At 38.7% G+C, this 11,900-nt stretch overlaps 1 protein-coding gene across 2 annotated transcripts; it reads left to right on the forward strand.

The window, feature by feature from the left end:
• The first annotated feature begins 3,236 nt into the window (after positions 1-3,236).
• Positions 3,237-10,760, forward strand: LOC105554991 (olfactory receptor 8A1). Of its 2 annotated transcripts, XM_012001667.1 has the most exons (2): positions 3,443-4,279; positions 10,520-10,760. In XM_012001667.1, exons 1-2 carry the CDS (start codon positions 3,478-3,480, stop codon positions 10,624-10,626), a joined length of 909 nt encoding a protein of 302 aa, XP_011857057.1. In that variant the 5' UTR covers positions 3,443-3,477; the 3' UTR covers positions 10,627-10,760. The 2 variants fall into 2 exon arrangements, with proteins under 2 accessions (XP_011857056.1, XP_011857057.1); XM_012001666.1 differs by lacking the exon at positions 10,520-10,760 and having other exon boundaries at positions 3,237-4,429.
• Positions 10,761-11,900: the final 1,140 nt, after the last annotated feature.

An 11,900-nucleotide genomic window follows, 5' to 3' on the forward strand; every position in this document is an offset into this window, starting at 1 on the left:
GATGCAGAGTATTTATAACCGTATGTTTATCTTCACCTCTATGTGCTTTTTTAATCTGTGTGCTGTGTTCTCATTGGCAGTAATCCTAAGGCTCTGATGGCTTAGTGAAACTAAAGGTAATAATTGTAGTAACTAATATAAAATATATGGTTTGGCCAGGCATGGTGGCTCATACCTGTAGTCTCAGAGCTTTAGGGGATGAAGAGAGGAGAATTGCTTGAGGCCAGGAGTTGGAGACCAGCATGGGCAGCACAGAGAGAGCCCATCTGTACCCAAAATTGTAAAAAGTAGCCCAGCGTGGTAACGTGCACCTGTAGTCCCAGTTACTCAGGAGGTTGAGGTGAGAGGCTTGCTTGAGCTTGGGAGTTTAAGGTTACCGTGAGCCATGATCGCACCACTGCATTCAAACCTGAGCAACAGAATAAGACCCTGTCTTTAAAAAAGAGAAAAAACAGGAAAACAAAAGAAATGTGTGGTTTATATTTGCCTCTTTCATGTTATTAGAAGACTATGAGAGTGAAAAATTAAATCAGTGCTGTCTAGCATTCTCCTACACAATAGTGTTCCCACCTGCTGTGCACTCAGTGAATGGTGTTCATTCCACACTGCTTTGTAAAGCACATGATCCACATTTACAGTTATTCAAGTTGGGTGTTTCCTTTCATTTTAAGAGGCAGAGATGGGGTAAAAAAGGATACGTAAAGTGTTTTAAATCTACTGTCGTTATTTAGAAAAAAAATTCTTCTTTGTAATAAATGAAAATAATGCATTTCTATTTCCATTGTCATAAATGGGAATAATTCCTTACGCACAATGCCTGGGACTAGAAGTGTCTTGAACTCAGAATTTTTTTCAGGTTTTGGAATGTTTGTGTATATATAATGAGGTATCTTGAGGATGATATCCAAGTCTAAACATGAAATTTACATATGTTTCATATACATCTTATACACATAGGCTGAAGGTAATTTTATACAACATTTTTAATAATTTTATGCATGAAACAGTTTTGACTGTATTTTCACTGAGACCAGTCACATGAGAGGAAGTGTGGAATTTTCCACTTGTGGTTCATGTTGGCGCTCAACAAGTTTCAGATTTTGGACTTTGAATTTTCAGATTAGGAATGTTCAACTCGAATTTTAAAAATCTTAGCTACCTCTCATACTAGTTATTGTAAAGCTAAATGCCTCATTACCAATAATTTGACATAAAAGCTTACAATGCAATGCAGATTTTGCTTCACACCACATCCTAATGATTTTAAAGACTCTTACTTCTAAGAAAAAGGAATACAGTTAGTGCCAGTTAGAATCAAATGAGACAATACATTTGTGAATGCTATGTTTAAAAAGCAGATTACAAATGTTTTTGTAAAAATACATATATATTTATATACATGTAAATATATATATGCATAGGAAAAGTCTAGAAGGATATTCACTATCACCATTCGGTTCCAACTGGTGGAAAATGGTTGTTTTAAATTTTTGTTTATTTGCATTTCTAATTAACTACAATGCATACATATTGCCTTTATAATTTTTAAATGCATCCAAAATTAGCAATAGATCTTTCCTCTATCTTCAAAAATTATAGAAATCAAATGTTATTAAATAATAAAAAAGTGCTACACAAAGATAAGCTAAAACAAAACAATTTAGTTTAGTGGAGACAAAACACACTGGTGGTCAGACATCATGGGTTTTAGGTTCAGTTCTGCCTCTTACTGGCTTAGTTACCTTGGGTGATTTATTTAACTTTTAGAGCTTCAATTTCCTAGACAATGAAACAACATACAGCATTCTTCTTTTTCCTATGCTATGCATATACCAAGATATCACGCATAAACCTGTTTCAATTCCACATTGCTTAGAGCTGTAAGTGTACAGATTTGCAAGACTACACATGTGAGGCAAAAGAGGAAACTCATGGTCAGGACAGAGCAGAGGTAAGTGTGAGTTCCAAGTCACCAATAATTAGTAAACCTTGGGCAAATCACTTAGTGTCTGGCACCTCAGTTTTCTCAATACAAAAATGAAAATAAAAATCCTTCCCTAAACATTTTTCTCCCCATTTTCCAAAACTTTAGAAGTTAATGAGATTGACCTTTGAAAGAAATGTGTAAGCTGTAAAGCATTATGCAAAAGTTGGTAATTATATAAGGAAGCAATTAAAATAGGGGGAATTTAAGTTTTATAGCTTAAGAAATACAACCCACAGATGAGACTATCTATACATATTGTATCCAGCAATGATTATTCATGCTTCCTGGAGATATGTCTGTAATTTGAATACTTCGTCATCAGGGATGTAATGGGACAATGGTTTGATATTATGATCTGAAAATAATAATAATAATAATTAGCTATTTAGCACTTACTATGGAACATTCAATGGGCCAGCGCTCAGGGTGCACCACAGATCAATTAAATCAGAACATCTATGGGTAGAACCCAGGCATCAATCCTTTGTAAATGCTCCATGTGATTACAATATATAGCCAATGCTGAGAACCACTGCCTTAGGACCTTAAGTCAAGTGAGAAATTAAGAACAAATTCCAGACTCTTAATGACAATTCACACTTTTTATAGGCACTGAGTATTTGAAAAAAGATTTCTAAATATGCATTATCCCATGTTACTTTTACAACCACCTTTCGAATCAATATTAATTTCTTCATCTTTCAGACATAGAAATTGATGTGTCAGTCAATGACACAGCTTGTAACTACCCTATCACCCTGACACTGCATAAATTTCAGATAAGTATTTACATGTTCACACTCAGTGAATATTTAGGAATTATATACCTGACAAGGGAAGTTTATTTCTAAAGCAAAATCCATCTCCAAATACTAAATATGAAATATACTACTTATCTACAGTATAGAGATTCTCAAACTTTACTACACAACACCATCACCAGAAAGATTGTTAATACATAGATTGCTGGGCCCCATATCCAGAGTTTCTGATTAAGTAGGTGTGAGGTGAGGCCTGAGAATTTTTGTCTCTAAAAAACTCCAGGTAATATCAGTGCTGCTGGTCCAGGGACTACCCTTTAAGAAACACTGCCCCAGGATACTTTAGAAAAATGTGCATGGTAAAAGATCCAGACCTTGGCCTGCTTTCCTCCCATCTTCATGATCTCTGAAACACTCAGGCTGGTCTTCCTGCAAAGAAGACCAGCAAATAGCAGGAGGAGGGGAGGAGGGCAGGGAGGATGCATCAGCAGAGAGCCCAGGATGTTTCACTAGCACCAAAGGCTCAAGACTAGCTTCCCCAAGCCATCCAAGATTAGCCTTTTAATGGGGTTCTTGTCTCCCATGCATCCCTGCAGGCCTCCTGCCCAGAGAAGGATGGCTGCAGGAAATCACTCCATAGTGACAGAGTTCATTCTCAGGGGATTAACGAAGAGAGCAGACCTCCAGCTCCCCCTCTTTCTCCTCTTCCTCGGGATCTACTTGGTCACCATGGTGGGGAACCTGGGCATGATCACTCTGATTCGTCTGAACTCTCAGCTTCACACCCCCATGTACTACTTCCTCAGCAATCTGTCACTCGTGGATCTCTGCTACTCCTCCGTCATTACCCCCAAAATGCTGGTGAACTTTGTGTCAGAGAAAAACATCATCTCCTACGCAGGGTGCATGTCACAGCTCTACTTCTTCCTTGTTTTTGTCATTGCTGAGTGTTACATGCTGACAGTGATGGCCTACGACCGTTATGTTGCCATCTGCCACCCTTTGCTTTACAACATCATTATGTCTCATCACACCTGCTCCCTGCTGGTGGCTGTGGTCTACGCCATGGGACTCATTGGCTCCACAATAGAAACTGGCCTCATGTTAAAACTGCCCTATTGTGAGCCCCTCATCAGTCACTACTTCTGTGACATCCTCCCTCTCATGAAGCTGTCCTGCTCTAGCACCTATGATGTTGAGATGGCAGTCTTCTTTTTGGCTGGATTCGACATCATAGTCACGAGCTTAACAGTTCTTGTTTCTTACACCTTCATTCTCTCCAGCATCCTCGGCATCAGCACCACAGAGGGTAGATCCAAAGCCTTCAGCACCTGCAGCTCCCACCTTGCTGCTGTGGGAATGTTCTACGGATCAACTGCATTCATGTACTTAAAACCCTCCACAATCAGTTCCTTGGCCCAGGAGAATGTGGCCTCTGTGTTCTACACCACGGTAATCCCCATGCTGAATCCCCTAATCTACAGCCTGAGAAACAAGGAAGTAAAGGCTGCCATGCAGAAAACACTGAGGAGTAAACTGTTTTGATGCAAATGTTATTGTTCCTTTTCAATTTAGTAGTAATTGTTATAAATACTAGAGGGACAGCTTCTGAATGCTGGCCAGCCGTGAATGGAAAATAATCACTTCTCCACATGGCTAGGTGGATGCCATTTTTCCTTCTCTCCCTCTTTTTCCACTACTGATTGAAACCAGCCAACTTCAAGTTCAGGTTTTCTTTCACTTGAGATCCATCCCTCTATCCCAAGCCCTTTAATAAATGTTTCCTACCTTAATTGTAATTTAACTTAAATGCTAAACTTTCAACATTGAGTTTTACGGTCATTCATGGTCTTATTACCTTCTACACAGAAAATATTACTCAGCCTAATCTTTTTCGTTTTTTTTCTTTTCGGTGACAGAGTCTTACTCTGTAGCCCAGGCTAGAGTGCAGTAGCACAATCTTGGATCACTGCAACCTCAACCTCCCGGGTTCAAGTGATTCTCCTGCCTTAGCCTCCCAAGCAACTGGAATTACAGACATCTGCCACGATGCCCAACTAATTTTTGTATTTTTAGTAGAGACGGGGTTTCACCATGTTGGCCAGGCTGGTCTTGAACTCCTGACCTCAAGTGATCCACCTGCTTCAGCCTCCCAAAGTGCTGAGATTACAGGCATGAGCCACCACGCCCGGCCAATTTTTTTCTTGGGAATAAATGTACTTGGGAATAAATGAGGCAAGGAGAGGCAAAGTATCTGTGCTTACTCCTGCCCAAGAATTTCCTGATCTCTTTATGCAATTTTCTTAGTAACTCTAATAATAATGATAATAGCAGCTAACATGTTTTTGGATGCTGACTCTGATCCATGCAACTCTTCTACATGCTTTCTATTCTATTGCAATTATACTGCACAACAAATAGGTACTATTCTATCCTCATTTTACAGATATGGAAACTTGGAGCAGGAGTAACACTGGGATTCAAACCCCAGTTCCAGTGACTCCAGAGCCCAGACTCTGGGCACTTACACATTACTTCTGCACTTTAGTCTAACAGTCCCTTTGAACAGCCTATTAAACCTCCCATAATTATGCTCGTCCTATTTCAAATACCTTCTGAAAATAATTTCTCAAATCCCTTCCTTTTATCATCTGCCCAAACCTCTTTCTCTTTATGGGCAACAACCATAATAGAATGGGAAAAGATGCCTAAGTAGCATATATAGTAATAAACCCTAGCAAACCAGCAAGAAAAAGACATCAACATTAACAAGAAAAAAAAAAATGAGCAAGGTATACAGAACAATTTACAAAAGAGAAAACCTGAAGTACCACAGAGCATGTGAAGAGATGCTCAAACCGATTACTAAACATAGAAGTGCAAATTAAAACAGTGATATATCTTTTTATATTTATAAGATTAGCAAAAATTTTAAAAGCTGGATGGTGCTAAGTGTTAGTAAGGAGGTAGGGATTTAGGAACCCCCATATACTACAGCTATTCTGGAAAACAGTAAGACATCACTTAGGAAAAATAAGTATATGTATCCACAGGGCATAGCAAGTCTGGTCCAGGGTATATATAGTCCCAAATCATTCTCTTTCAGGCCTATAAGATGGCATGTACAAAGGCATTCATTATACTATTATTTTAGGCAATGGGAACTTAGAGGTAAAATAGGTGTCCACCATTGGGAAAGTAAGTAGATAAATTGTATCTACTTACTTACAATTTATAGACTTTTCAACAGTTAGAAGCAAAGGATTAGCTATACACAGTATAGTTTAGAGGTATAGTGCTGTGTGAGAAAAGTAAGAAAGATAATGAGATATAAAACATATTATTTATGTATATTAAAATTGCCTGTGCACACACCCCAAAAAAAGCACACTTAGAAAGAAAAAAGACCTTAACATAAAATACACATTAGGTAGGTTAGAATGACTGCTGAAAGATATAAGATGCTTGAAAGTAGGAAGTAGAAAAAAAGATGAAACAGAAAACCAAGAAAGACCACATTCTGGACCATAAAACACATCTTAACTGATTTGAAGAAACAGAAATCATACAATGTCTGCTATCTGCTCTTAGACCACAGTGAAATTAAACTAGAAATCAGTAACAGAAAGAAAGATGAAAAATCATTAAATACTTTGAAATTAAACAACACATTTCTAAGTAACACATGGGTCAAAGAAGAAAATCTCAAGAGAAATTTTAAAATATTTTGAATAAAATGAAAATGCAACTAATCAAAACTTGTGGGATGCAGCAAAAGCAGAGCTTAGAGGGAATTTTGCAGCATTGAATGTCTTCGCAAAGAAAATGATCTAAAATCAATCACCTAGACTTCCAACTTAGGAAACTAGATTGGAGAATTGCAAATTAAATCCAAAGTAAGCAGAATAAAAGAAAAAATTAAAGAAAAATCAATAATATTTAAAACAGAAAATCAACAGAGGAAAATCAATGAAACCAAAAGCTGGTTCTTTGAAAAGATCATTAAAATTGATAAGCCTCTAGCCAGGCTAACTGGAAAAAAAAGAGAGAGGACACAAATTACTAGTGTCAGAAAGGAAAGAAGGACATCACTATAGATCCTGTGAACATCAAGAAAAAGAAGAATTACTATGAACAACTCTATGCCTACAAACTTAATAACCTAGATGAAATGGACCAACTCCTTGAAAGACACAATCTGTCAAAATTCACGCAAGAAGAAATAGACAAACTGAATAGGCCTATATATATTAAAGAAACTGACTCAGTAATTAACAGCCTTTCAAAACAGAAAACACCAGGTTCAAATGGGTTCACTGGTGAATTCTACCAAACATTTTAAGAAAGATACTATACCAATTCTCTACGATCTCTTCCAGACGATTGAAGCAGAGGGTATACTTCCTAACTCATTCTTTGAGGCCAGCATCACCCTAATACCAAAATCAGACAAAAATATTATAAGAAAAGGAAGCTACAGACCAGTACCTAACATGAATAGAGACAATAAACTCAACAAAATATTAGTAAATTGAATGCAACAATGTATTCAACAACTATATACCATAACCAAGTGTAATTTATCCCAAGTACATGAGCCTGGTTCAACTTTTGAAAACCAGTTAAGGTAATCCAAATCCACATCAACAGGCTAAAGAAGAAAAATCACACGTTGATATCAATAGACACAGAAAAAAATTTTTGACAAAATTCCTCACTCATTTGTAATTTTTTAAAACTCTCAGTAAACTAGGAATACAGGGGAACTTCCTCAACTTGATAAAGAATTTTTTTTAAACCTACAGCTAATATCATACTTAGTAATGACAAAGTTGAAACTTTCCCACTAAGATCAGGAGCAAAGCAAGGATGTCCCCTCTCACTGCTGTTTTCCAACATTGTACTGGAAGTGCTACCTAATATAATAAGACAAGAAAAGGAAATAAAATATATACAGATTGGGAGAGAAGAAATAAAACTGTCCTTACTCACAGATGACATGATTGTTCATTTAGAAAACTAAAAATAATTAACAAAAAAAAATGAAAACCTCCTGGAACTAATAAGCATTTACATCAAGGTTGCAGCATACAAGATTAACATATAAAAGTAAATTGCTTTCTTATATGCCTGCAAACAACAGTGGAATTTGAAATTTAAAACACAATGCCATTTATGTTAGAACTCCAAAAAATGAAATACCTAAGTGTGAATTTAACAAAATAAGTGCATGATCTAAACAAGGAAAACTACAAAACTCAGATGAAAGAAATCAAATACTAAATAAATGGAGAGAGATTCCACATTCATGAAAAGGAAGGCTCAATAATTCATAATTGCCAACATTTGGAACCAACCAAGATGTCCTTCAGTAGGTGAATAATAAATAAACTATGATATGTTCAGACAATGAAATATTATTCAGTGCTAAAAAGAAATGAGCTATCAAGCCATGAAAAGACATAGAGGAATTTAAATCCATATTACTAACTGAAAGACGTCGATCTGAAATGGCTACATACTGTATGATTCCAAGAATCTAACATTCTGGAAAGGGCAAAACTATGGAAACAGTAAAAAGATCAGTGGTTGCCAAGGATCAGAGTGGGAGGGAGTGATGAATGGGTGGAGCACAGAGGATTTTTTAGGGCAGTGAAAATGCTCTGTATTGACTGGTATAATGTATATATACCGGTATGTATAATGACATGGTATATACGTGTCATTATACATTGATCTAAACCCAAAGAAGGTACAATATCAAGAGTGAACACTAATTTAAACTTTGGCCTTTGGGTGATAATAATGTGTCAATGTAGGCTCATCAATTGTAGCAAATGTGCCACTCTGGTAAGGGGTGTTGATACTGGGGAAGGTTGTGTATGTGTGGAGGTAAGGAAAATATAGAAAATCTCTGTACCTTCTGCTCACTTTTTCTGTAAACCTAAAACTATCTTTAAAAATAAATTCTATTTTTAAAAGAAGAAACAGAAATAAAAATTATTTTTCCTAGACCCACCACCCTCAGGTACATACCAGTGAACATATCCAAGAAGCTCTGGATCAGAGCTAGCCACTGAACCATTGAATAGAGAGACAGGCAAGTTCACCCTCAATAATTGTGAGGTCTTGGGAAAGACTATCTACATGTTTAAAAGTTGTAAATTAAGCTAGCAAAGTGTTAAATATTTTCCTTCCTCCTACCTTGAAAGATATACCTTCATAACAAGCTAGATGGCCAGGTTCAAATTTAGAAATCTCAGAATTCTAAGAGCTCCATGCCAGAATGTGGTACTAGGAAAGGGCTCTTCCTGGCACCTGGCATTCTCCCCACAGACACAGCTTTCCCCCTCTGCTTCCCACTCCCCATTGTGTCCCATTCCACAAGGGACCTCACACGTACACATATATGGGCAACCTGGTATTCAAACTCTTGGTCCATACACCTGCACAAAGCAACCCCTAACTGTCCCTTTTATCTAAGGTTGAACAGCCAGTAGTGGTCTGCCTTCAGGACATGGTCCTGGGGAAGAGCCTTATAAGCAGGTACAGGGTATTTAAGGAGGGAATTCTGGTATCCTCAACACTACTAAAGAATGCATAGGCTCTAACTGGGCACATCCTCTTGGATCCATTCACCCCATAAGGAAGGGTCAGCCAGGGGAGGGCTGAAGACAGAGACAGCTCTCACAAAATCTAAGGGAAGCATTGTTATTATTGTTATCATTATTATTATTTTTTTTGAGACCGAGTCTTACCCTGTCGCCCAGGCTAGAGTGCAGTGGTGCGATCTCAGCTCACTACAACCTCCACCTCCCGGATTCAAGTGATTCTCCTCCTCAGCCTCCCAAGTAGCTGGGATTACAGGCGCCCACCACTGCGTCCGGCTAATTTTTTGTATTTTTAGTAGAGGCAGGGTTTCACCGTGTTAGCCAGGATGGTCTCGATCTCCTGACCTCGTGATCCACCCGCCTCAGCCTCCCAAAGTGCTGGAATTACAGGCGTGAGCCACCGCGCCCAGCCAAGAGTTATATTTTTATATATGATCTGGACATTGTCTGGTTGTATATTCAGGCTCTCCAAAGTGACAGAGTGAAAAACTGGTACTACTGGTACTACCATCTGCCTGGACTTTTGATCGTAGCTTTCAAAGTTTTTCCACTTCTGTGCCCTGCCATGCATTCAGAGATTTTCAGAGGGACCCAGTGTAATTGACACAGATCACAAAAAGTCCATAGCAGGCACACAGAAAAAATGGTCTTTACCTTCAAATGCATAGCAGTTTGGGAAAAGGAACCACAGTTCAGAACTAAAGCCTTCTCTGGGAAAAAGAATAAAATGCAGAAGAAGCAATCCAAGGCAGAGTTACAGGGTCTCTGTTCTCATTCCCAAACCACAAAATGAGAGCCTTCAATACACCTAAGCAAATGCCATTCAAATTTCACGCCAGTTACACAGAGTCCACATAATTGGACCATATCCTTCCTTCCCCATCACTCTGCTGAAATGTTCCCATTTGCCAGGGTTTGGAACAAAGTAAGGGAGCTCCGCTGACTTAAGGTCAGCTTAGGGTAATTAGCCTGGCACCAGTCCCAACAGAATTTAGACTCTCCTCCAGCAAAGACCTGCTCAAGGCCAAGCCTCCCTTTAATTACCAGGGGCCTGGTAAGTTATTTAGAGAACATCTCCTGCTCCTAGCATGGATAATTGCTCAGAGCCAGCTTCCTGAAGCTGCCATGTCCTTTTTCTGTATGTCCTGGGATCCCTTCAGGTTGTCCCTGCACCCCCATGCTCATCAGTGTCTTGTTGCTTTTGCACATGGCTGCAGACTCTATGCTCTCAGAAGCCCTGCTGCCAACAAAACGGGCAAGTTCTTAGCTGTGGGCCTGCCGCTGCTGCTGCTGTCCCTGGCCCAGGAGTTTTCCAGTGTGTTGCTGCCACTACCCAGTGCAGCAGAAGGAGCCTACACCACCTTATTCCTCTCATTGCATGGGATCTGGAGTAAGACAGCTGTGAGTATGATTCATACACTAAGCAAGTTTCATTATTTTGGCTGGGTTGGATGTAATGAAATAAGCAGACAAAATATGTGCTTAGGCACCAGAAAATCAGGGCAACAAGAAGATTTTGGAAAACATTTTCACAATTTTCCAATTAAAGAAACTAAAAACAAACAACTTTAGTTTCAGAATATATGTATTTATTGTGTCATTTCAAATATTAATTTTTATTTTAAATTTTATGTGACTGAGGGAGATTGGGCACTATAATGTTTTTTAAGGGCCTAGGACCCCAATGTAATCAAGACAGTTGGTCAACTAGTGAACAGATCGGTGATTCTTAAACTTTAGCCTGCATCAACATGGCCTAGGAAACCTGTGAAGACAAGGGCTGAGCTGCACCCCACAGCTTCTGATTTACTAGGTCTGAGGCAAGGATTGAGAACCTGCATTTCTAATAAATTTGCAGGTAACACTGACGCTTCTAGGCTGGGGACCACACTTTGAGAAGTACTGCTTTAGAGGAAGGAGGTCTATGTGAGCCCCTTTATGAGTAGCTGTAAGTATTTTAGTCTTGTCAGTTTCACCAGGAAACCCTCCAGCCTCCTAATGAGACTGGCTGCCAACATGCTAAGAACCCAGCCATGGAAAGAACAACAGGGTGTCATGACTTAATGCACAGACTTGCACATAATCTCCATGTTTTTACAGAAAACTGTTCTTGGTATCTCAAGTACACAAGATGTAGATAGTGCAGTTGACGCTTGAACAACACAGGAAGAGTTGAGATGCCAACCCCCTACACAGCCAAAAATCTGCTTGTAGCTTTGACTCCCCAGAAACTTAACTAGTCATAGCCTACTGTTGACCAGAAGCCTTACCAATAACATAAACAGTCAATTAACATATTTTGTATGTTATATGTATTATGCACTATATTCTTATAATAAAGATACAGAAATGCAGATACAACTAAAAAAAGTCATACAGAAGAGAAAATATATTTACTATCCACTAAGTGAAAGTAAATCATCATACAGGTCTTCACCCTCATTGTCTTCACATGAGTAGGCTGAGGAGGAGGAAGAAGAGGAAGGCCTGGTCTTGTTGTCTCAGGGGTGGCAGAGGAGGAAGAGGTGGAGGAGATGGAAG

This window comes from Mandrillus leucophaeus, unplaced genomic scaffold (genome assembly GCF_000951045.1).
Source record: "Mandrillus leucophaeus isolate KB7577 unplaced genomic scaffold, Mleu.le_1.0 Scaffold669, whole genome shotgun sequence".
NCBI lineage: Eukaryota > Metazoa > Chordata > Mammalia > Primates > Cercopithecidae > Mandrillus > Mandrillus leucophaeus.